Below are 25689 nucleotides of genomic sequence, written 5' to 3'. Positions count from 1 at the left end.
TTTTGTTGATCTGCTCTAATATTCTTGGTTTCTAGTTCATTGATTTCTGCTTTGATCTTTATTATTTATCTTCCCCTGCTGGGTTTAGGTTTTCTTTGCTGTTCTTTCTCCAGGTCCTTTAGGTGTAAGGTTAGGTTGTGTACTTGAGACCCTTCTTGTTTCTTGAGAAAGTTTTCTATCGCTATATACTTCCCTCTCAGGACCACCTTTGCTGTGTCTCAAAGATTTTGAACTGTTGTGTTTTTATGAGTTTTGTAATTCTTCTTTAATTTCCTGGTTGACCCATTCATTCTTTAGTAGGATGCTCTTTAGCCTCCATGTGTTTGAATTCTTTCTAACTTTCCTCTTGTCTTTGAGTTCTAGCTTCAGAACACTGTGTTCTGAAAATATGCAGGAAATTGTCCCAATATTTTGGTTCTGGTTAAGACCTGATTTGTGACCCAGGATGTGAATATTTCATGTGCACTAGAAAAGAATGTGTATTCTGTTGCTTTGGGATGGAATGTTCTGAATATATCTGTGATGTCCATCTGGTCCAGTGTGTCATTTAAGGCCTTTATTTCCTTGTTGATCTTTTGCTTGGATGATCTGTCCATTTCAGTGAGGAGGGTGGCAAAGTCACCTACTATTATTTTATTATTGTCAATGTATTTCTTTAATTTTTTTATTTATTGGTTTAGTTGGCTGCTTCCATCTCAGAGGCATAGATATTTAAAATTATTAGATCTTGTTGTTGAACAGACCCTTTGAGTATGATATATAGTGTCCTTCTTCATCTCTTATTATAGTTTTTGGCTTAAAATCTAATTTATCTGATATAAGGTTTGCCACCTCAGCTTTCTTTTGATGCCCATTAGCATGGTAAGTGGCTCTCTACCCTGTCACTTTAAATCTGGAGGTGTCTTTGGGTCTGAAATTAGTTTTTTTGTTTGTTTGTTTTGTTTTGTTTTTATTTTGGTAAACAACATATTGATGGATTTTGTTTTTTTAATGCACTCTGGTACCCTGTGTCTTTTGATTGGGGCATTTAGCCCATTTACATTCAGGGTAACTACTGAAAGATATGAATTTAGTGCCATTGTATTGCCTGTAAGGTGACTGTTACTGTATATTGTCTCTGTTCCTTTCTGATCGTCTACTTTTAGGCTCTCTCTTTGCTTAGAGGACCCCTTTCAGTATTTCCTGTAAAGCCGGTTTGGTGTTTACAAATTCTTTTAGTTTTTGTTTGTCCTGGAAGCTATTTATCTCTCCTTCTATTTTCAATGATAGCTTTGCTGGATATAGTATTTTTGGCTGCATGTTTTTCTCATTTAGTGCTCTGAATATATCATGTCAGTTCTTTCCTGCCTGCCAGGTCTCTGTGGATAAGTCTGGTGCCAATCTAATATTTTTTACTATTGTATGTTACAGAGTTCTTGTCCTGGCTGCTTTCAGGATTTTCTCTGTCACTAAGACTTGTAAGTTTTACTATTACATGGTGGGGTGCAGACCTATTTTTATTGATTTTGAGGGGGGTTCTCTGTGCCTCCTGGATTTTGATGCTTGTTCCCTTTGCCATATTAGGGAAATTTTCTACTATAATTTGATCCAAAACACCTTTTGCCCCCTTCCCTCTTCTTCTTCTGGATTCCCAATTATTCTAATATTGTTTCACCTTATGGTATCACTTATCTCTCAAATTCTTCCCTCATGGTCCAGTAGTTCCTTGTCTCTCTTCTGCTCAGCTTCTTTATTCTCTGTCATTTGGTCTTCTATACCACTAATTCTCTCTTCTTCCTCATTTATCCTAGCAGTAAGAGTTTCCATTTTGAATTGCACCTCATTAATAGCTTTTTTGTTTCAACTTAGTTAGATATTAGTCCTTTATTTATACATAAATAGATTGTATTTCTCCAGATTTTCTCTAATATCTTCCATGCCCTTTTGAGCCCAGATAGCACCTTGACAATCATCCTGAACTCTACATCTGACATATTACCAGTGTCTGTATTGATTAGGTCCCTAGTCTTCTGTACTGCCTCTTGTTCTTTATTTTTTGTGGTGAGTTTTTCTGCCTTGTCATTTTATCCAAATATGAATATATGAATGAGAGAATAAAGTACAAGTGGGTGTCAAAAACCCCAGAAACATTTCTGCTAACCAAATCAGAGAGACCCCAAATCGGGGAGAGAAGAAGAGAAGAAGAGAGCTAAAAAGTAGAAAAAAATTAAAGAACTTAAAAAAAATATATGTAATTATATATATATATATATATATATATATATATATATATAAAAGTGTAAACACGATGAATAGGGGTAAACATGACTGTAAAGATGAAAATTTAAAAAAATTCTAAAAAAGGAATTGATAAGTTGTTTGGAAAAAGAAAGAAAAATAAAATAATAAAATGGAGGGAATTTGCTCTGTCTGGAAACTGGAACATAGCCCTGCGCTAGAATTACAGTATATTTTGATCTATTAGAAGAATTGTATCCCAAGATTTTAGAAGAAAAAACTGTATATGTATACAAAAAATAAAGGTAGATACAATGAAGGACAAAATATGACTGTAATAATGAATGTTTAAAAAGATATATATATATATATATATATATATATATATATATATATTAGAAAGGCATTGTTAAGATAAACTAGTTAAAAAACATTAAAAGAGGAATAAGGAAAAGTTAAAAAAATAGAATAAGAAAAAAATAAAATTAAAAAAATTTAATTAACTTTGCAAGACTAAAGAATCATGGGGAGAAATCCATGAATTTTGCACTTTGCTTTCCCATCCTCTGGAATTCCACTCTTCTCCTTGATCAGTGAGCTTGGTCTTGGCTAGATGTTCTTGCTGAGCTTCCAAATGAGGGACCTGTTGTAGTGATTCTCCAATGTCCTTGCCAGAGGTGGAATTGCACTGCCCTTGCCAGGGACCAGGCTAAGGAATCTGCTCAGGTGCTTTTGGGAGTTTTTTCCCTAAATGCTTTCCATAGAGCTCTGGAGGAGAGGAGTGAAAATGGTCCCTCCCAATCTCCAGCTTGGAGGAGCTGAGAGCTCGTGGTCCCACCCCTCAGTGCACCTTTGGAGAAAAGTGGTCAGTCACTCCCATCTCCCTAGTCTCTGGTTGCGCTCTGAGCTCACCCAACCTGTGACTGAGCATTTCTATCTCTGGTGTGCAGCTGTATTTTGAGTCCCCAAACTCAAAATATTCCTGCCACACTTCTACTCCAGAGCAGGAAGGTGAGACTCTCCAGATCTGCCACTTGTGGGAGGCCCTGCTCAAAGAGCTGATCACAGTTTAAGCTGAGAACTCATTCCTCTGCTCCATCTCTGTAATCAGCTTCCCTGCTCTGATATTTGTGAGCTCTGCTATACTCACACACCCCTGATCCTTCGGTCACCCTGTGGGACCTGAGACCACACTGTCCCCATAAGGGCTTCACCCATGCTTAGCCTCTGGAGTGATATCCCTCAGTGAAGCAGAATTCTAAAAGTTCAGATTTTGTGCTCAATTGCTCCACCACTTGCCAGGAGCCAGCCCCTCTCATCACAATCTGTCTTCCAGTGGTTTGGGATTTGCTTCTCTGCAAGTCCTACTTTTCAGAAAGTGGTTGATTTTCTGTTTCTAGATTTGCACTCTTCTCTTTGATCTCCTGTTGTGTTTTCAGGTGTTCAAGAATGGTTTGATAACTATCTAGCTGAACTGCGACCCAATGTCATCTCAGTCTGCTACTCCTCTGCTATCTTGACTCCCTTTTTTTGTTGGATACTATTTTTAAATACTGTGGTTATGGAGACCCAATGGACCTGAGGTAAGGAGCTATATGTCCAGAGGAACAACAAGCAAAAGTCCCAGAGACAGAAATGTGGTTCATATTTTTGAGAATCTGTTAGGGAGGCAGTTTTGACTGAAGGACTGAAGATCAGATATATAAAGGAGTGCCCACCTACAGAAATGAATCCCCCTCTTCTCTGGGGTTATTTATGTGTTTTAATTAATTCTTATTACAGTAATTTTACATGTTTTTGGCTCTCACCTCCAGGACTTTAGAGTAATAGGATCAAGATTTATGTATGTTAGAGTTCCATTTTCTAGATCAATGCTGGACGTAAAATAACTATTTGAATGCCTGAGGGAAAGGTTAAAGCATAATGGTTATTTTCAACATTTTTTTAACAGCTGTTTTAAATCTCATTTTACTTTTTCAAAGTCAATTCACTGTCTTTAAGTTCTTATACTTCCCATAAGCCACACATATTTAAGTGAGTATGGATTTTCCATTACACTGACTCTAAAAGGACTTCATTCAAGAACAGACAATGAAGTATGATGATCGCCTCATGAAAATTCATAGCCCCTGGTCTGGGTACCATGATGAGACTTTTATATCTATATCCTTAGCCACTTTCTGAAAATGATTGAAGGTAAGAGACGTGATTTGACTGGAGGTAAGAGGAAACCATGCAGTTCATATCTTCAGACCTGTCCAGAGAAATTATGAGGATTGCAATTTTATCTCCAAGTTCTTGCTTTGCAACTGTGATTTGAGTGGTTTTGGTTGAGAAAAGTCAAGCTAGAACACAATTAGTTACTGCTCTTTCCCACTCTCCTCAGTATTTTCCCAATCCCCTCTTTAATCTCCTGGGTTCGTACTCCATAGACAATGGGGTTGAGAGCTGCAGGAATTACATGGTGTAGGACATTAAGTAAGATGGGGATATCAGGGGAAATTTTTTTCTTGGCAATATGGGTAAAAACAAAAACCAGAAGGATGGTGCTGAAGAAAAGGATGAGAATGAAGTGGGAGCCACATGTGCTCAGAGCTTTGGCAGCTGCCCCTTTTGCCTTGAGTCTAAGAACAGCTCTTAGAATGAAGGTATAGGAGAGGAAGATGAGGATGAGGTCAGAGCCCAGAAGAGTCCAGGCCACAATTAACTGGTACATTTTGTTAAGGACAACGTTATCACAGGAGAGCTTGGACACAGAGAGGTTGGCACAGATACAGTTTTCAATTATATGTTTTCCACAATAATGGAGCCGGGCAGAGAGGATTGGAATGAACATAGTAAGAAATGCATTCCTGGCCAAAATAAAAATAGCAGCCTTAGCTACAAATTGGTCAGTGATGATGGATGGGTACCTCAGTGGGTGGCAGATGGCTACATAGCGGTCATAGGCCATGACCATGAATGTGCAGGACTCCATGCCGAGACAGCAATTCATGATGTACATCTGGAGGAAGCAGGCATAGAAGCTGATGGACTTGAGGTCAAACCAGAATATGGCCAGGACCTTGGGGATGACGGTGAGGCAGAGTGCAATGTCCAACAGGGAGAGGAGACTGAGTAAGTAGTACATGGGTTCATGCAGAGAGGCCTCCAGCCAGACAGTGATCAAGAGGGTGGCATTGGCTCCCATGGCCAGGAAGAAGAGGAGGCTGAGGGGCAGAGACAGCCAGTGCTGCCAGCTGGGGGACCTGACAAAGCAATTCAGGATGAAGTCCGAGAGTTCGGCAGAGAGGTAGCTGCTGTTATAAGGTAGCATCAGCAGTGACTTTAGTAAGGCAGATGTCTTTGAGTAACTAAAGAAGAGAGAAGGAGTTAACCTATCATAGACTCTGATGACTATGTACTTAGCTTATAAATTCTATGAGGGTAACACCTACCCCACCACCCTTTCCCTAGCACAATTTTTTTTTTTTTTTGGCACATGAGAGGTGGTTAATAGACATTTATTGAATATACAATATAATGTTTCCTCATCTTTGTTCTTTCATCTGTATTTCATCTTACAGTTTCTCTTGCATGAATGCATATTTTCAGTTTGATTGCCTCGTTAATATTAAATGAATCAAAACTATTTAAGTATCAAATTTTATTTAAATGCAGCACACAAAATCAAATAAATAAAAAATAAATTTAAAAAAAAGTCTGAGAAAACATTTTGGTGGGATCCACTATTAAGTTCCTAAGGATGTAAATGATGATAGTATCCAGTGTCAAGATGAACTGGGGTACTTAGAGCCAATTTCCCACTGAATATATATACAACTAATTTTTATGATTATGTCTGTATCTAATCTCTTTTTATTAATACCTAGTTCCTTACTCATACATATATCTCTACCTAACTTATACCTGTACCTATTCCTATATTTATATTTGAATGTCTTGGAGACACCCATGAGCTGGTCAAAAAGAGAATTATCAGGCTAAGGATTGAATGAAATTGAAACATTAAAATCAAATATTGATGTTGGCTTTCAATGTGAGGGCAGATGTAGCACTCCATGAACTTAAGCACCCATCTCCATTACCTAGGGGAGCTCAAAATCTAAAATTCAGGGACATAAGGTAAATATGGGCTGAAGCAGGTGGAGAATGTAGTAGGAGATCCCCTACTATTTAGATAGGGCTTTACAAAACCACATCCTGAATAAAAAGTCATACATTAGAAATAAGCCCATTTCTTCATCTTTATCCCTCATTCCCATCTGGGACTTCTTATAAAACTGACTACCTCAAAGCTTCTAATATGGGGGAAATAGTCTCCATAAATACTGAACCACAGGCTGGTCCTTATAGGACTTTGCAGCCCGAGTTCACACCAACTGCTTCTCTCAGAAAGGAATTTGAAGTTATCCTGGATTGGTAGTGGTTTCAGAAAATAACAAACAAACCTAAATCATTTCTTGAGATCCTCAAACTTCAACACAGAAGTTTCTGAAGAAATTGAGTTGTGGTAATGAAATTTACCAGAAGCAAGTGGTAAAAAGACAATTTATTTAAAATAAGCAGATTGTGAATAAAAGCCCATAAGGATGACAGATAGCAAAATATAAGCTACAAAAACTTAAAATATTGAAGTTATTTGATGAAGGATATTGAAAAGCATTATCTTTACAAGGTTTTAAGTAAAAAAGTCTTGAAAAGATACATAACAAAATAAACACACTCAAAAGAAAAATCAGTCATATCTCTTAGAAAGGAAAAAAAAAACAAATTTAACATTGAAAGGAGTAGATTTAAGGATACAATAGTCACACTTGGAAAGATAATCAGTGATCTAGAAGATTGAACTTGAGAAATTTTTAAAAATGAAGCTCCAACGGATACAGAGAAAAAGCAAATGTGTAGTTAGGAGCAAGGACATGGGATTCTGATTAGACAGAGTTACTATACCTTTTTATTTTCCTGGGATTAAGAAGATGAAGTCCAGAATTAATATTTTGATCAAGGCACTAGAGTCTTTAAAAAGTAACAGGGCAGATTTAAAAAAGAACAAAAAAATAGTTAAAAATAGAATATCAACAATAAGAACCCAGTTGTGAATTAAACAGTAGATTAGGACCAGCTATTGGGAGGTTCAGTTACTGTCAGAATGGTGGTCAGAAGAATCTACTGAGAATGAAGATGGGAGGAAAATGAAAACAGATGGAAAATACTGAAGAATATGTAAGAGAAATAGCAGGTGGATTGGGAATGTCTAACACAGAATCAGAGCTCCAGGTTGAAGAAGAAAGATAATGAGACAGAGACATCTGAACTTTTCAGTTGAGATGAAATACCTCAATAACCAGATTCAAGTATTTCAATAAATTTGAAGTGGAATGAATAAAAATAAGTGCACACCTAGATACATCTAAATATATACACCTAGCTATCATGGTCTAACTTCAGGTACCAAAGACAAATAAATGATCTTAAAGATCAGTATTATTATTACAATCAGAAGAATGGGTGTGGGGGTCTCTGGGTGGTTCAGTTGGTTAAGTATGACTTTTGATCTCAAACCAGTTCTTGATCTCAGGATCACGAGTTTGAGTGTGGCATTGGGCTCCACACCGGGCATGGAGCCTACTTAAAAAAAAAAAAAAAAAAAAAAAAAAAAAAAAAAAAAAAAAAAAAAAAAAAAAGAAAGAAAAGAAAAAGAAAAAAAGAAAGGGTACACGCAGAGCCACTGGTACTAGCATTCCAGGTTAAGGGTTGCAAAGTTGCCACAGGATTATTGGCTTTTTTTTTTTTCTTTTAAGAGTGCTCTTGCTCTTGGGGTGCCTGGGTGGCTCAGTCGTTGAGTGTCTGCCTTCAGCACAGTTCATGATCCCAGCAGCCTGGGATTGAGTCCCACATCAGGCTCCTTGATCAGCAGAGGGTCTGCTTCTCCCTCTCCCACTCCCCCTGCTTGTGTTCCCACTCTTGCTGTCTCTCTCTCTGTCAAATAAATAAATAAAATCTGAAAAAAAAAAGAATGTTCTTGCTCTCACAGCACCTTCACAATTTTCCTCCTAACTCCTTGTCTTTTTATCATTCTGCACTCATTTCTCCAATTTTTTTTTATCCAGGTTAATAAGATCTCTATGCCTTTTTTGTGAACTGCTGTAGGTAGGTAGTCTTCAGACAGCCCTCTTGGGGCAGCAATTATGACCTCTAAGTGTCATAACTTACTCAACCTGTAAGATTGTTCTTCATGTCTAGAGGAGCCACATCTGTGCAGAGACTTTTCTGTGTAATCTTTTTGTGTACTAAATTGGCATATATAGAAGGTGGATAAAAATCTGTGTTAATATTGAAAAAATACTTGATGCCAACGCTGTCAATAGGACATGAAGGCAAGAGAGAGGGGTTAGGAGTAATAAATGATGATGTGGGGAGCAGAGAAAGTCATTGAGTAGAAAATGGTGCTCTAACCTTGCTTCCTTTGGGGAGTCTGTTATCTGGAGGAAGCTATGTACAGTGAGGTGAATAAAGATGGAGGATAGACTGAGAGAAAGTAGAAGGAGTTGGGAGAACAGGAGCTCACATGCCCAGAAGATAGAAGGTGGAGAGAAGATGGAAACAAACAAATAAACAAAAACCTGGAATTAAAACATAAGAGATCAAGTGGAAATTGGATGAAGAGGACAAAGGAAGCGAAAGAAGTAAAGGACAGAGCAGAAAGAGGAGAAGGTACTTTTAGGAAATGAGAAAGACAGTACAAGGCAGATTAGAGATTTCTAAGTAACGGCAAGCCAGGAAGTATGATTGGAAATTTTCTTTCCCTTCCAAATCTGCATTCTCCCCTGTATTACCACAGAGTTCAGTGAAGGATGTTCAAGATTTCTGATCCCCCATCTTACTCTGGTGCCAATCCTCGAACCAGACCTTTCCCCAGAGCACACAGTAGTCTGGCTCAACATGGGCACAGTCATCTCCATATGGCCAAGCACCATTCCTCTCTCCCACTTCCCTACAAGCTTCTATCCTCAAACTTCAACCCTGCAGCTTTCACAGTTGCAAGCCTGGCTTTAGTCCCACCACAAGCCCTGCTCTGGCCATGTGTCCAATACCAGAATGGTGGGTTGATGCCTTCATTTTCTGGTGGAGATAAACTTACTGGATGGAGACAGTGATCTCTGCCTTGGAAGGGTATTTCTGGCTCTGTCCAAATCTCCTAAACTCTGGCTTTCAAAAAGGAGGGTTTATGCCTGAGCTTCAGCTTCCTCTGCTTCCCCAGGGAAAGACTGCTTTGCTGGCCCTGGAAGAGCCAGAGAATCAGAAGCCCAGTGTTTACTTACCCTTTAGGGAAAAAGCTTTTCTCTCAGCTCTTCATTCTGTGATCCCTAACTGGTGACAATGCTGCCCCTGAAGACAAAGGGAGAGGCACATAGTTAATTACCTTGCATGAGTTGGATGGGTAGAATGTGATCCCTAGGAAGTAAAAGTGTGGTTAATTACACAAAAGTGAAACTGTAGGGCAAGAAAGTTCAAGGCAAAATGTCAATACCAAGTTCTAATGTTCCAGAAACGTATTTTTAGAAAATCCATAATGGACATGAAACCAATCATGTGTACTTCTATACTGATACTTTGAAGTAACTATGAAACACTCAGATTCCCTCCCTAATTTTTTTGTCTATGACCAGTAGTTCTTTTGGGAAATGTTTTCAAGAGCCCTTTTCTAGTGACACTATTCATGCAAAAGTCCAAGAGGATTGTTTATATCTAACTGCTTCCTTCATGATATACCCCATTAGTGTCTGGCAGGTTGAAGATATGGTTGATGTTGTGATAATGATTTTTTCTAACTGTTCCCCATCCCTGTGGCCAGTGGAACAAGGTTGGAGATTAGACAGAATAGACAAGTTCTCAGCTGTGCCACTTGATAAGTTGCTTAATTTTGACACAAAATTTATTATCAAAACCATTTTAATATACAGTTCATTGGTATTAAGTGCATTCATATTGCTGTGCAACCATCAACAGCATCCATCTGCAGGATTCTCTTCATCTTGCGAGACCTAAACTGTTCACCCATTAAACCCTCTCCCCATGCCCCTAGAAAACACCATTCTACTTCTTTTGAAAACTGTTAAGATGTTAAATCATTATTATTGTTTACAGTGGTCACTATTTCATTATGTGCAAATAATCCTAATTGTTATTTGCTATGAGGAGTAAACATGATCATGTTAGCAAAGCATATGGTAGTTATTACAATGTTATTATTATTACTGTTACTATAAAATTTGGTTTCCTGGCATTTCTTTATGTATATGTGTGGAAAATCATTAGTCAACAATAAATTATTACATACCTGCTGCTATTTATCTTGGAGTCTTTTACATAGAATTACTCCTGTCAAAAGTTGTTTGATCTCAAATTAGTGCCCACTAGTTTAGGAGAACCTTTATTCACAATTGTTGATGTCATGCTTGCTTTCTTTTTATAATTTTCTCTGTTCATAGCATCTTAATAAATGTGATTGTTTCAGATGCCAATAGTCACGTGCACCTCTGAGGTAGCTTCAGGTTTATCTCTTTTGTATTACTACCTGCCTTTTGGAGATGACCTTCTCATGCACCAACCCTCCAAAGTCAATTCTGTACATGCCAAATAGTTACGTCTTGAAGTCAGACATCTCAAAGCCTTGAAATACAGCTATTTTCATTTGGTCAGTAATCAGGATAATTTAATAAAATTTGTTATGTAGGCTTTCTTTGTTAAATTTTTTTATTTTTAAGATTTTATTTATTTATTTATTTTTATTTATTTAAATTTATTTTTTATTTATTTTCAGTATGACAGTATTCATTATTTTTGCACCACACCCAGTGCTCCATGCAATACGTGCCCTCCATAATACCCACCACCTGGTACCCCAACCTCCCACCCCCCCACCGCTTCAAACCCCTCAGATTGTTTTTCAGAGTCCATAGTCTCTCATGGTTGACCTCTCCTTCCAATTTCTCACAACTCCCTTCTCCTCTCCATCTCCCCATGTCCTCCATCCTATTTGTTATGTTCCACAAATAAGTGAAACCATATGATAATTGACTCTCTGCTTGACTTATTTCACCCAGCATAATCTCTTCCAGTCCCGTCCATGTTGCCACAAATGTTGGGTATTCGTCCTTCTGATGGAGGCATAACACTCCATAGTGTATATGGACCACATCTTCGTTATCCATTCGTCCATTGAAGAGCATCTTGGTTCTTTCCATAGTTTGGCGACCGTGGCCATTGCTGCTATAAACATTGGGGTACAGACAGCCCTTCTTTTCCCTACATCTGTATCTTTGGGGTAAATACCCAGTAGTGCAATGGCAGGGTCATAGGGAAGCTCTATATTTAATTTCTTGAGGAATCTCCACACTGTTCTCCAAAGACGCTGCACCAACTTGCATTCCCACCAACAGTGGAAGAGGGTTCCCCTTTCTCCACATCCCTTCCAACACATGTTTCCTGTCTAGCTAATTTTGGCCATTCTAACTGGTGTAAGGTGATATCTTAATGTGGTTTTAATTTAATCTCCCTAATGGCTAGTGATGATGAACATTTTTTCATGTGTCTGATAGCCATTTGTATGTCTTCATTGGAGAAGTGCCTGTTCATATCTTCTGCCCATTTTTTGATATGATTATCTGTTTTGTGTGTGTTGAGTTTGAGGAGTTCTTTATAGCTCCTGGATATTAACCTTTGGTCTGTATTGTCATTTGCAAATATCTTCTCCCATTTGGTGGGTTGTCTCTTTGTTTTCTTGACTGTTTCCTTGGCTGTGCAGAAGCTTTTGATTTTGATGAAGTCCCAGAAGTTCATCTTCGCTTTTGTTTCCTTTGCCTTCAGAGACACATTTTGAAAGAAGTTGCTGTGGCTGATATCGAAGAGATTACTGCCTATGTTCTCCTCTAGGATTCTGATGGATTCATGTCTCACATTGAGGTCTTTTTTTTTTTTAATATAATTTTTTATTTTTTATAAACATATATTTTTATCCCCAGGGGTACAGGTCTGTGAATCACCAGGTTTACACACTTCACAGCACTCACCAAAACACATACCCTCCCCAATGTCCATAATACCACCCCCTTCTCCCAAACCCCCTCCCCCCAGCAACCCTCAGTTTGTTTTGTGAGATTAAGAGTCACTTATGGTTTGTCTCCCTCCCAATCCCATCTTCTTTCATTTATTCTTCTCGTACCCACTTAAGCCCCCATGTTGCATCACCACTTCCTAATCACGTTGAGGTCTTTTATCCATTTTGAGTTTATCTTTGTGTACGGTGTAAGAGTTTCATTCTTCTACATATAGCTGCCCGGTTTTCCCAGCACCATTTATTGAAGAGACTGTCTTTTTTGATTTCATAGGCTTTCTTTTTGGTTTTATTCATGTTGGGTAACAGGGAGATGGAGCACTTTTTCATGCCCATAATCTAACAAGATCAGTCTCAGGACAAAAACAAATATTTGGATGACTACAGCCTCTATTTAATCACTATTTCCTTTCTTCCATACTCTTTCTAATACAAATTCAGTAGCAAATTTTCTGTAATCTAAGCATTTATCATATCACATTTTAAAAATCAAGTATCATATTATGTTACTTCCTTATCAAAACAAACTCCATTAAAGGCCTTCAGAAAGTTTATTCTCAGCATAAAAGTTATTTATTAAACTTGCTGTACCCCACAGGAGATCTTAATGTGGTAAATTGAGGCTCAAGGGGCTGCTAAGTGATCTCTTAAAGTGAAATGAAGAAGTCATTTCAGCACCAGTGTTCTGTCTTCCACATATGGCCAGCCAACCTTCTAACACGGACTTGTCACAGGATGCACAGTGTTGGATCAAACTCAAATAGTGAGTTGGGCACTTCCCTCACTAAGGGACCTGGCCTTCATACAACTAACAAATTCCTCTAGAATTCTTTTTTCTTAATTTAAATTCAATTAGCCAATTTATAGTGCATCATTAGTTTCAGATGTAGTGTTCAATAATTTATCATTTGCATATAACATCCATTGCTCATCACCTCATGTGCCCTCTTTAATGCCAATCACCCAATTACCCCAACCTCCCTCCTACCTGCATTCCTGCAACTTTGTTTGTTTCCTATAGCTAGGAGACCCTCATGTTTTTTCTCCCTTTCTTATGATTTCCCTTTCAGGTTTCCCTCCCTAACCCTATGATCTTCTGCATTTTTTCTTATATTCCATGCGTGAGTGAAATCATATGATAATTGTCTTTCTCTGTTAGACTTATTTCACTCATCAAAATACCCTCCAGTTTCATCCACATCAACGCAGATAGTAACTCACATCTTTATCTTCTAAAATTCTGCTGTGCAAATTCTTCAGTTCTATGAGCCACCAGACACCCCGAGACTTTTTTTTTAATTAAAATTATTGTATTTACTTTAATAAAATGTGTACATGTGTACATTCCCTATAATACATTTGTTAAAGATTTTATATATGTATTTAACAGAGAGAGAGATCACAAGTAGGCAGAGAGGCAGGCAAAGGGGGAGGGGGAAGCAGGCTCCCTGCAGAGCAGAGAGCCCAATGCGGGGCTCAATCCCAGGACCCTGGGACCATGACCTGAGCCAAAGGCAGAGGGTTAACCCACTGAGCCACCCAGGCACCCCCCCATAATACATTTTAAAGATAAATATTATGGAACTAAACCCATAAAATTAAAGTTACAGATCCCATAGTAGTTGAGAATCAACAGTTTAAAGTCCAAATATCAGAATTTAGTAACAGTGAATAAGTCTTGCTTGTCCTTGAGATATATTTAGGTCAAATACTGGACTAACCTTACCCTTTGCTGTGTTTTCCTAATAGTTTTAATGTCTATTCCAATTTTCAAACAATGTGCTGGGCTATATTTTACTACTTCTGGTTATACACTCATTCATTTAATAGAAAATATTTGTGTATGTAATATACATTAGACATAGTGCTGGGTGCTGGTGATACAGTAATGAATGGGAATTGGTGTTGAGTCAAAAAGTAAAGCAATTATTTTGGGATGGAGTCTTTTGGGTTTTCCATATAAAGTGTCACGTCATCTGTGAAGAGAGAGAGAGTTTGACTTCTTCATTGACAATTTGAATACCTTTTATTTCTCTTTGTTGTCTTATTGCTGTTGCTACGACTTCTAAAATTATGTTGAACAAGAGTGGTGAGAGTGGGCATCCTTGTCATGTTCCTGATCTCAAAGAGAAGGCTGTCTGCTTTTCTTCATTGAGTATGATATTCGCTGTGGATTTTTCATAGATAGATTTTATGAAGCTGAGGAATGTTCCCTCTATTTCTATACTTTGAAGCGTTTTCATCAGGATTGGTGCTGTACTTGTCAAATGCTTTTTCTGCATCAATTGAGAGGACCATGTGATTCTTCTCTCTTCTCTTATTGATTTGTTATATCGCATTGGTTGATTTGTGAATGTTGAACTGCCCTTGCAACCTAAGGATAAATCTTACCTGGCCATGGTGGATAATCTTTTTAATATACTGTTGGATCCTATTTGCTAGGATCTTGTTGAGAATCTTAGCATCCATATTCATCATGGATATTGGTCTGAAATTCTCCTTTTTGCTGAGGTCTTTGCCTGGTTTGGGGATCAGGGTAATGCTGGCTTCATAAAAAACTACTAGAACTCACACAACAATTCAGTAATGTGGCAGAATACAAAATCAATGTACAGAAATCAGATGATTTCCTATACACTAACAATGAAAACACGGAAAGGGAAATTGGAGAATTGATTCCATTTACTATAGCACCAAGAACCATAAGATACCTAGGAATAAACCTAACCAAAGACGTAAAGGATATGTACTCAAGGAACTACAGAACACTCATGAAAGAAACTGAAGAAGACACAAAAAGACGGAAGACTATTCCATGCTCATGGATCAGAAGAATAAAAATTGTTAAAATGTCTATACTGCTTAGAGCAATCTATACTTTCAATGCCAGTCCGATCAAAATTCCACTGGCATCTTTCAAAGAGCTGGAGCAAACAATCCTAAAATTTGTACAGAATCAGCAGAGACTCCAAATTGCTAAGGAAATGTTTAAAAAGAAAAACAAAACTGGGGGCATCATGTTGCCTGATTTCAAGCTTTATTACAAAGCTGTGATCACCAAGACAGCATGGTACTGGCACAAAAACAGACACACAGACCAGTTGAACAGAGTAGATAGCCCAGATACGGAACCTCAACTTTGTGGTCAACTAATATTTGACAAAGCAGGAAAAAATACACAGTGGAAAAAAGTCTCTTCAATAAATGGTGCTGGGAAAATTGGACAGCTATGTGTAGAAGAATGAAACAACCATTCGCTTACACCATGCACAAAGATAAACTCAAAATGGATAAAAAACCTTAATGTGACACAGGAATCCATCAGAATCCTATAAGAGAACATAGGCAGTAGCCTCTTTAACATTGGCCACAGCAACCCCTTTCAAGACATGTCTCCAAAGGCAAGAAAAACAAAAGTGAAAATGAACTTTTGGGACTTCATCAAGATTAAAAGCTTCTTCAGAGCAAAGGAAACAGTCAACAGAATGAAGAGCCAACCCACGGAGTGGGAGAAGATATCTCAAATGATACTACAGATAAAAGGCTGATATCCAAGACCCATAAAGAACTGCTCAAACTTAACACACACAAAATAGATAATCATGTCAAAAAATAAGCAGAAGACATGAACACACACTTCTCTAAAGAAGACATACAAATGGCTAACAGATACATGAAAAAATGTTCATCATAACTAACCATCAGGGAGATTAAAATCTAAACCACATTACCACATATTTATACCACATAAACCATCTTCCACCAGTTAGAATGGCCAAAATTAAAAAGACAGTAAACAACAAGTGTTAGAGAGGATGTGGAGAAAGGGGAACCCTCTTACACTGTTGGTGGGAATGCAAATTGGTGAAGCCACTTTGGAAAACAGTGTGGAGATTCCTTAAGAAATTAAAAATAGAGCTTCCCTATGACCCTGCAATTGCACTACTGGGTATTTACCCCAAAGATAGAGATGTCGTGAAAATGTTCCTAGCAGCAATGGCCACAGTCACCAAATTGTGGAAAGAACCAAGATGCCGTTCAGTGGATGACTGGATAAGGAAGATAAGGTCCATACATAATATGGAGTATTATGCCTCCATCAGAAAAGATGAATACCCTACTTTTGTATCAACATGGACTGGACTGAAAGAGTTTGTGCTGAGTGAACTAAGTCAAGCAGAGAGAGTCAATTATCATACAGTTTTGCTTATTTGTGGAGCATAAGGAATAATATGGAGGACACGGGGTGATGGAGCAGAGAAGGGACTTGGGGGAAGTTGGAAGGGGAGACGAACCATGAGAGACTCTGGACTCTGAGAAACAATCTGAGGGTTTTGGAGGGGAAGGAGGTGGGAGGTTGAGTGAGCTTGGTGGTGGGTATTAAGGAGGGCATGTATTGCATGGAGCACTGGGTGTGGTGCATATACAATGAATTTTGGAACACTGAAAAGAAATTTAAAAAATAAATAAAAATTTAAAAAAAAGTAAAGCTATAACTCCAAATTGATATAGTGAGTTCAATGGTAATCTATACATGGGAACTCTAGACAGATTGTGTGCCCCTGAGTCAGTATTGGTGTGGTGGAAATTTTGCCCCAGGGAAGGCTTTCTGGTGGTTGGTAGACCACAGTTGAGTATTTGAAAATGAGTAGAAGTGAGGTGCCTGGGTGGCTCAGTGGGTTAAAGCCTCTGCCTTCAGCTCAGGTCATGATCCCAGGGTCCTGGGATTGAACCCTGCATCGGGCTCTCTGCTCAGCTGGGAGCCTGCTTCCCTTCCTCTCTCTCTGCCTGCCTCTCTGTCTACTTGTAATCTTTGTCTGTCAAATAAATAACTAAATTAAAAAAAGAAGAAGAAAATGAGTAGAAGCCAGAGAGGCTGGTGGAAAACAAACAAACAAACAAACAAAACATCCATTTCATCTAGGTTGCTAAGCTTATTGGCATATAACTGTTGATAATAACTTCTGATGATTGTTTCTACTTCCTTGGTGTTCGTTGTGATCTCTCCCTTTTCATTCATAATTTTATGAAATTGGGCTTTCTCGCTTTTCTTTTGGATTAGTGTGGCCAATGGTTTATCAATCTTATTGATTCTTTCAAAAAACCAGCTTCTAGTTTCATTGATACGTTCTACTGTATCTCTGGTTTCTACCTCATTGATCTCAGCTCTAACCTTGATGATTTCCCTTCTTATGTGAGGAGTTGGTTTGATTTATTGTTGATTCTCCAGTTCTTTAAGGTGTAGAGACAGCTGGTGTGTTCTGGATTTTTCAATTTTTTTGAGGGAGGTTTGGATGGCTATGTATTTCCCCCTTAGGACCACCTTTGCTGTATCCCATAGGTTTTGGACCAAAGTGTCTTCATTCTCATTGGTTTCCATGAATTGTTTCAGTTCTTCTTTTATCTCCTGGTTGATCCAAGCATTCTTAAGCAAGGTGGTCTTTAGCTTCCAGGTGTTTGAGTTCCTTCTGAACTTTTCCTTGTGATCGAACTCCAGTTTCAAAGCATTGTAATCTGAGAATATGCAGGGAATAAAACAAAAAACAAAACAAAACAAAAAAAACCAAACTTCCAGAACTATCAGCAGTAAAAGTGAAGGCCTGGGTCAAGGATCTGAATTATGCTGGGATCTATAAGCAGCCTACTGTTGTAGCCGTAAGTTCAAAATAGAATATGTAAGAAGGTGGCTGGGTTAGAGTTTAATGTACTCTTAGCAGGGAATGGAGAAATTACCCAGAACAAAAATGAGAGGTTGAGAATATAGTCCATCTTACAAAAGAATATGCAAGAGATAAAAAGAAAAAAAAAACATGTGATTTGCCAGTTGCAAAGGAAAACTTTATTGGAAGATAAGCTTTGGAGTCAGACAGCCTGAGTTTAAATCCGGCTTCTGTTGCTCATTTTCTTATGTAATATGTATTTTTTTTTCTTTTTTTTCCTTGTGTAATATTATGCAAGATATCTATTCTTTCTGAATGTCAAATTCATCAGCTATGAAATGGGAATTACAATATCATACTTCTAGAATCTTGGGAGAGTCAAAGAGATAACGTTGGCATGGATTCAATTGCACTTCATAAACAGATCCTCAAAAACAGCTAATGGGATCAAGACATTCAAATATTTTGCTACAATTAATATAAACTTATAAACATTTTTTGAGCTATGTGCAAAAACTTATGAAGGACAATGTTATGAGTATGAATAACTGTCAGAATTTTTGCCTAATTGCTATCAGCGTGCACATAAATTTGTGGAAAAATTCTTTGTTGTTTATGTTTACTGCCTGCTAAGGCTTCCCAGTGAATTCCTCCCAATGTGAAAAAAGAGTTCTTAATAAAAATATATTGGGTTTAAAAAATATATATATTGGGTTTATTGGTTTTTAGAAAAACACTTTTTAGGGCACCTGGGTGGCTCAGTTGGTTAAACATCCAACCCTTGATTTTGGCTCAGGTCACGATCAAGCCCCATGTCAGTCTCTGCACTCAGCAGGGAATCTGCTTGAGATTCTCTCTCTCTTCTCACTCACCCTCTGTCCCTACCTCAACTCTGTCTCCTGAGCACTCTCTCTCTCTCTAAAATAAATAAGTAGATTTTTTTTAAAGAAAATGCTTTTTAGTAATTAAGATATTATGCAGTATAAATTTTATTAAAACATAGAATGAAGAGAGTAGTGAAGATGGCTTTAATAATCTTTTTAAGTTGACTTTAATAGAAGTTTTGAAAATGGTAAACTTTTAAAAACTATTAAAATTATTACTGAGTTATTTATATTAACTACTAAAATTATGTTTCTTTTTTCTAATTTTTTATTGTGGTAGAATACACAGGATACAAAATTTATTATCAAAATAATTTTAATATACAGTTCATTGGTATTAAGTGCATTCATATTGCCATCCAACCATCAACAGTATCCATCTCCAGGATTCTCTTTATCTTGCAAAACTAAAACTGTTCCCCATTAAACAATAACTCCCCATTACCCTCTCCCCCCTGTCCCTGGAAAACACCATTCTACTTCTTTTGGAAACCGCTAAGAAGTTAAATCATTATTATTGTTCACAGTGGTCTCTATTTCATTATGTACAGTGATATGATGAATGTTTCAAAACTATCTGAAATAAACACAAAAGAGAGCTTAATGCAAACCATGTTATCCAGAGTTTAGCAGTTGTTGCAGTAATGGTGCCACATAGAACTAGTTCTCTGAACTAATTTTACAGAGGTTTTTGACTTCTGCTTTTTAAAAATTTTTTAGTCTTACCAGTGATTCTTTGAGCCATTGTTCATCATTTTAGTATTTTTTCCTGCTCAGAACATCTAGATTTATTTTTCACTGCTTGAAACTAAGAATCCTGATTGAAATAGTAATGAAAGAGGTGTGATGGATACTTCATGTAATAGATATCTGATTAGCATCTCCTATGTCCTGAATGTTTGACAAAGAGTAAAGACATGGTCTTGTGCTTTTATGAATGAGTGTAGAGTGGTAGTTAATATACTGATGCTCAGGTGAAATAACAGGGCTGGAACTTTTGTGTCATTACTTGCCATATGTGAGGAACTTATCTGTTGTTTTATCTTTTTATTCATCCATTTCCTCCCTTGGAAAACACTTATTTTTTAAAAAAATTTATAAACATATAATGTATTTTTATCCCCAGGGGGCAGATCTGTGAATTGCCAGGTTTACACACTTCACAGCACTCACCATAGCACATACCCTCCCCAATGTCCATAACCCCACCCCCCTCTCCCAATCTCCCTACCCACAGCAACCCTCAGTTTGTTTTGTGAGATTAAGAGTCACTTATGGTTTGCCTCCTTCCAGATCCCATCTTGTTTTATTTATACCTTTCCTACCACCCAACTCCCCATGTTGCATCTCCACTTCCTCATATCAGGGGGATCATATGATAGTTGCCTTTCTCCGATTGACTTATTTCAATAAGCATGATATCCTCTAGTTCCATCCATGTTATCACAAATGGCAAGATTTTATTTCTTTTAATGGCTGCAAACTATTCCATTGTGTATATATACCACATCTTCTTTATCCATTCATCTGTTGATGGACATCTAGGTTCTTTCCATAGTTTGGCTATTGTAGACATTGCTGCTATAAACATTCGGGTGCATGTGCCCCTTCGGATCACTATGTTTGTATCCTTAGGGTAAATACCCAGTAGTACAATTGCTGGGTCATAGGGTAGCTCTATTTTTAACTTTTTGCTGTTTTCCAGAGTGGTTGCACCAGCCTGCATTCCCACCAACACTGTAGGAGGGTTCCCTTTTCTCGCCAGCATCTCTCATTTCCTGACTTGTTAATTTTAGCCATTCAGACTGGTGTGAGGTGATATCTCATTGTGGTTTTGATTTGTATTTCCCTGATGCTGAGTGATGTGGAGCACTTTTTCATGTGTCTGTTGGCCATCTGGATGTCTTGGCAGAAATGTCTGTTCATGTCTTCTGCCCATTTCTTGATTGAATTATTTGTTCTTTGGGTGTTGAGTTTGCTAAGTTCTTTATAGATTTTGGACACTAGCCCTTTATCTGATATGTCGTTTGCAAATATCTTCTCCCATTCTCTCAGTTGTCTTTTGTTTTTTTTAACTGTTTCCTTTGCTGTGAAAAAGCTTTTGATCCTGATGAAATCCCAGTAGTTCATTTTTGCCCTTGCTTCCCTTGCCTTTGGTGATGGTCCTTGGAAGACGTTGATGCAGCTGAGGTCCAAGAGGTTTCTGCCTGTGTTCTCCTCAAGGATTTTGATGGATTCCTTTCTCACATTGAGGTCTTACATCCATTTTGAGTCTATTTTTGTGTATGGTGTAAGGAAATGGTCCAATTTCATTTTTCAGCATGTGGCTGTCCAATTTTCCCAGCACCATTTATTGAAGAGGCTGTCTTTTTTCCATTGGACATTCTTTCCTGCTTTGTCGAAGATTAGTTGACCATAGAGTTGAGGGCGTATTTCTGGGTTCTCTATTCTGTTCCATTGATCTATGTGTCTGTTTTAGTGCCAGTACCATGCTGTCTTGATGATGACAGCTTTGTAATAGAGCTTGAAGTCAAAATTGTGATGCCATCAACTTTGGCTTTCTTTTTCAATATTCCTTTGGCTATTCGAGGTCTTTTCTGGTTCCATATAAATTTTAGGATTATTCGTTCCATTTCTTGGAAAAAAATGGTGGGATTTTGATAGGGATTGTATTAAATGTGTAGATTGCTTTAGGTAGCATAGACATTTTCACAATATTTGTTCTTCCAATCCAGGAGCATGGAACATTTTTCCATTTCTTAGTGTCTTCCTCAATTTCTTTCATGAGTACTTTGTAGTTTAATGCGTATAGATTCTTAGCCTCTTTGGTTAGGTTTATTCCTAGGTATTTTATAGTTTTGAGTGCAATTGTAAATGGGATTGACTCCTTAATTTCTCTTTCTTCTGTCTTGTTGTTGGTGTAGAGAAATGCAACTGATTTCTGTGCATTGATTATAATCTTGACACATTTCTAAATTCCTGTATAAGTTCTAGCAGTTTTAGAGTGGAGTCTTTTGAGTTTTCCACATATAGTATCATACCATCTGCGAAGAGTGATAGTTTGACTTCTTCTTTGCCAATCTGGATGCATTTAATTTCTTTTTGTTGTCTGATTGCTGAGGCTAGGACTTCTAGTACTATGTTGAATAGCAGTGGTGATAATGGACATCACTGTCATGTTCCCGACCTTAGCAGAAAAGCTTTCAGATTTTCTCCATTGAGAATGATATTTGTCATGGGTTTTTCATAGATGGCTTTGATAATATTGACGTATGTGCCCTCTTTCCCTGCACTTTGAAGAGTTTTGATCAGGAAGGATGCTGTACTTTGTCAAATGCTTTTTCAGCATCTATTGAGAGTATCATATGGTTCTTGTTCTTTCTTTTATTAATGTGTCATATCACATTGACTGATTTGCAGATGAACCAACCTTGCATCCCTGGAATAAATCCCACTTGATCGTGGTGAATAATCCTTTTAATGTACTGTTGAATCCTATTGGCTAGTATTTTGGTGAGAATTTTCGCATCTGTGTTCATCAAGGATATTGGTCTGTAGTTCTCTTTTTTGAGGGGACCCTTGTCTGGTTTTGGGATCAAGGTGATGCTGGCCTCATAAAATGTGTTTGGAAGTTTTCCTTCCATTTCTATTTTTTGGAACAGTTTCAGGAGAATAGGTATGAATTCTTCTTTAAATGTTTGGCAGAATTCCCCTGGGAAGCCATCTGACCCTGGGTTTTTGTTTGTTTGTTTGTTTGGAGATTTTTGATGACGGTTTCAATCTTCTTACTGGTTATGGGTCTGTTCAGATTTTCTATTTCTTCCTGGTTAAGTTTTGGTAGTTTATATGTCTCTAGGAGTGCATCCATTTCTTCCAGATTGTCAAATTTGTTAGTGTAGAGTTGCTCATAGTATGTTCTTATAATTGTTTGTATTTCTTTGGTGTTGTTTTTGATATCTCCTCTCTCATTCATGATTTTATTACTTTGGGTCCTTTCTCTTTTCTTTATGATAAGTCTGGCCAGGGGTTTTTCAATCTTATTAATTATTTCAAAGAACCATGTCCTAGTTTCGTTGATTTGTTCTATTTTTTAATTTCTTTTTTTTTCTTATATTATTTATTATTTTTAATTTCTTTTCAGTGTAACAGTATTCATTGTTTTTGCACCACACCCAGTGCTCCATGCAATCCGTGCCCTCTCCAATACCCACCACCTGATTCCCCTAACCTCACAACCGCAACCCCTTCAAAACACTCAGATTGTTTTTCAGAGTCCATAGTCTCTCATGATTCATCTCCCCTTCCAATTTCCCTCAACTCCCTTCTCCTCTCTATCTCCCCATGTCCTCCGTGCTATTTGTTATGCTCCACAAATAAGTGAAACCATATGATAATTGACTCTCTCTACTTGACTTATTTCACTCAGAATCATCTCTTCCTGTCCCATCCGTGTTGCCACAGAAGTTGGGTATTCATCATTTCTGATGGAGGCATAATACTCCATAGTGTATATGGACCACATCCTCTTTATCCATTCATCCGTTGAAGGGCATCTTGGTTCTTTCCACAGTTTGGCGACCGTGGCCATTGCTGCTATAAACATTGGGGTACAGATGACCCTTCTTTTCACGACATCTGTATCTTTGGGGTGTATACCCAGGAGTGCAATTGCAAGGTCATAGGGAAGCTCTCTTTTTAATTTCTTGAGGAATCTCCACACTGCTTTTCAAAGTGGCTGCACCAACTTGCATTCTCACCAACAGTGTAAGAGGGTTCCACTTTTTTTTTTTTTAAGAGGGTTCCACTTTCTCCACATCCTCTCCAACACATGGTGTTTCCTGTCTTGCTAATTTTTGCCATTCTAACTGGTGTAAGGTGGTATCTCAATGTGTTTTTTTTTCTTTATTTTTTTATTTTCAGCATAACAGTATTTATTATTTTTTCACCACACCAAGTGCTCCATGGAATCTGTGCAGTCTATAATACCAATGTCGTTTTAATTTGAGTCTCCCTGATGGCTTGTGATGATGAACATTTTTTTATTGTGTCTGATATCCATTTATATGTTTTCATTGAAGAAGTGTCTGTTCATATCTTCTGCCTATTTTTTGATATGATTGTCTGTTTTGTGTGTGTTGAATTTGAGGAGTTCTTTATAGATCCTGGATATCAACCTTTTGTCTGTACTGTCATTTGCAAATATCTTCTGTCATTCAGTGGGTTGCCTCTTTGTTTTGTTGACTGTTTCCTTTGCTGTGCAGAAGATTTTGACCTTGATGAAGTCCCAAAAGTTCATTTTCACTTTTGTTTCCTTTGCCTTTGGAGACGTATCTTGAAAGAAGTTGCTTTGGCTGATATCGAAGAGATTACTGCCTATGTTCTCCTCTCGGATTCTGATGGATTCCTGTCTCACATTGAGGTCTTTGATCCATTTTGAGTTTATCTTTTTGTATGGTGTAAGAGAATGGTTGAGTTTCATTCTTCTACATATAGCTGCCCAGTTTTCCCAGCACCATTTATTGAAGAGACTGTCTTTTTTCCACTGTTTTTTTTTTCCTGTTTTGTCGAAGATTATTTGACCATAGAGTTGAAGGTCCATATCTGAGCTCTATTCTCTGTTCCACTGGTCTATGTGTCTGTTTTTATGCCAGTACCATGCTGTCTTGGTGATCACAGTTTTGTAGTAAAGCTTGAAATCAGGTAATGTGATGACACCAGTTTTATTTTTGTTTTTCAACATTTCCTTAGCGATTCTGGGTCTATTCTGATTCCATACGAATTTTAGGATTATTTTCTCCAGATCTTTGAAGAATACTGGTGGAATTTTGATCGGAATGGCATTAAAAGTATTGATTGCTTTAGGCAGTATAGACATTTTAACAATCTTTTTTTGGTTTCTAGTTCATTGATTTCTGCTCTGATCTTTATTATATCTCTTCTCCTGCTGGGTTTCGGTTTTCTTTGCTGTTCTTTCTCCAGGTTATTTAGGTGTAAGGTTAGGTTGTGTACTTGAGACCCTTCTTGTCTCTTTAGAAAGTTTTCTATCGCTATATACTTTCCTCTCATGACCACCTTTGCTGTGTCCCAAAGATTTTGAAGTGTTTATTTTCATGAGTTTTTAAATTCTTCTTTAATCTCCTGGTTGACCCATTCATTATTTAGTAGGATGCTTTTTAGCCTCCATGTGTTTGAATTCTTTCCAAATTTCCTACTGTCTTTGAGTTCTAGTTTCAAAACATTGTGTTCTGAAAATATTCAGGGAATGATCCCAATCTTTTGGTTCTGGTTAAGGCCTGATTTGTGACCCAGGATGTGGATGTTCCATGTGCACTAGAGAAGAATGTGTATTTTGTTGCTTTGGGATGGAATGTTCTGAATATATCTGTGATGTCCTTCTGCTTCCTTCTCTTTTTCTTCTTCTTCTGGAATCCCAATTATTCTAATGTTGTTTTGTCTTATGGTGTCACTTATCTCTCGAATTCTCCCCTCGTGGTCCAGTAGCTGTTTGTCCCTCTTTTGCTCATCTCCTTTATTCTCTGTCATTTGGTATTCTATATTGCTAATTCTTTCTTCTGCCTCATTTATCCTAGCAGTGAGAGCCTCCATTTTTTTTTTAAATTTTTTATTTTTTATAAACATATATTTTTATCCCCAGGGGTACAGGTCTGTGAATCACCAGGTTTACACACTTCACAGCACTCACCAAAGCACATACCCTACCCATTGTCCATAATCCCACCCCCTTCTCCCAAACCCCCTCCCCCCAGCAACCATCAGTTTGTTTTGTGAGATTAAGAGTCACTTATGG

General features: G+C 37.7%; 1 protein-coding gene across 1 annotated transcript; it reads right to left on the bottom strand.

Moving 5' to 3' along the window:
• Positions 1-4573: 4573 nt before the first annotated feature.
• Positions 4574-5545, bottom strand: LOC131837009 (olfactory receptor 56A3-like). The gene has a single exon (XM_059183226.1). The coding sequence runs from the start codon at positions 5531-5533 to the stop codon at positions 4574-4576; it is 960 nt and encodes a 319-aa protein (XP_059039209.1). The 5' UTR covers positions 5534-5545.
• Between the last annotated feature and the right edge of the window lie 20144 nt (positions 5546-25689).

This window comes from Mustela lutreola, chromosome 1 (genome assembly GCF_030435805.1).
Source record: "Mustela lutreola isolate mMusLut2 chromosome 1, mMusLut2.pri, whole genome shotgun sequence".
Taxonomy (NCBI): domain Eukaryota; kingdom Metazoa; phylum Chordata; class Mammalia; order Carnivora; family Mustelidae; genus Mustela; species Mustela lutreola.
The sequence above is the reverse complement of the archived record's forward strand: the minus strand, read 5'-3'. Positions and strand labels throughout refer to the sequence as shown.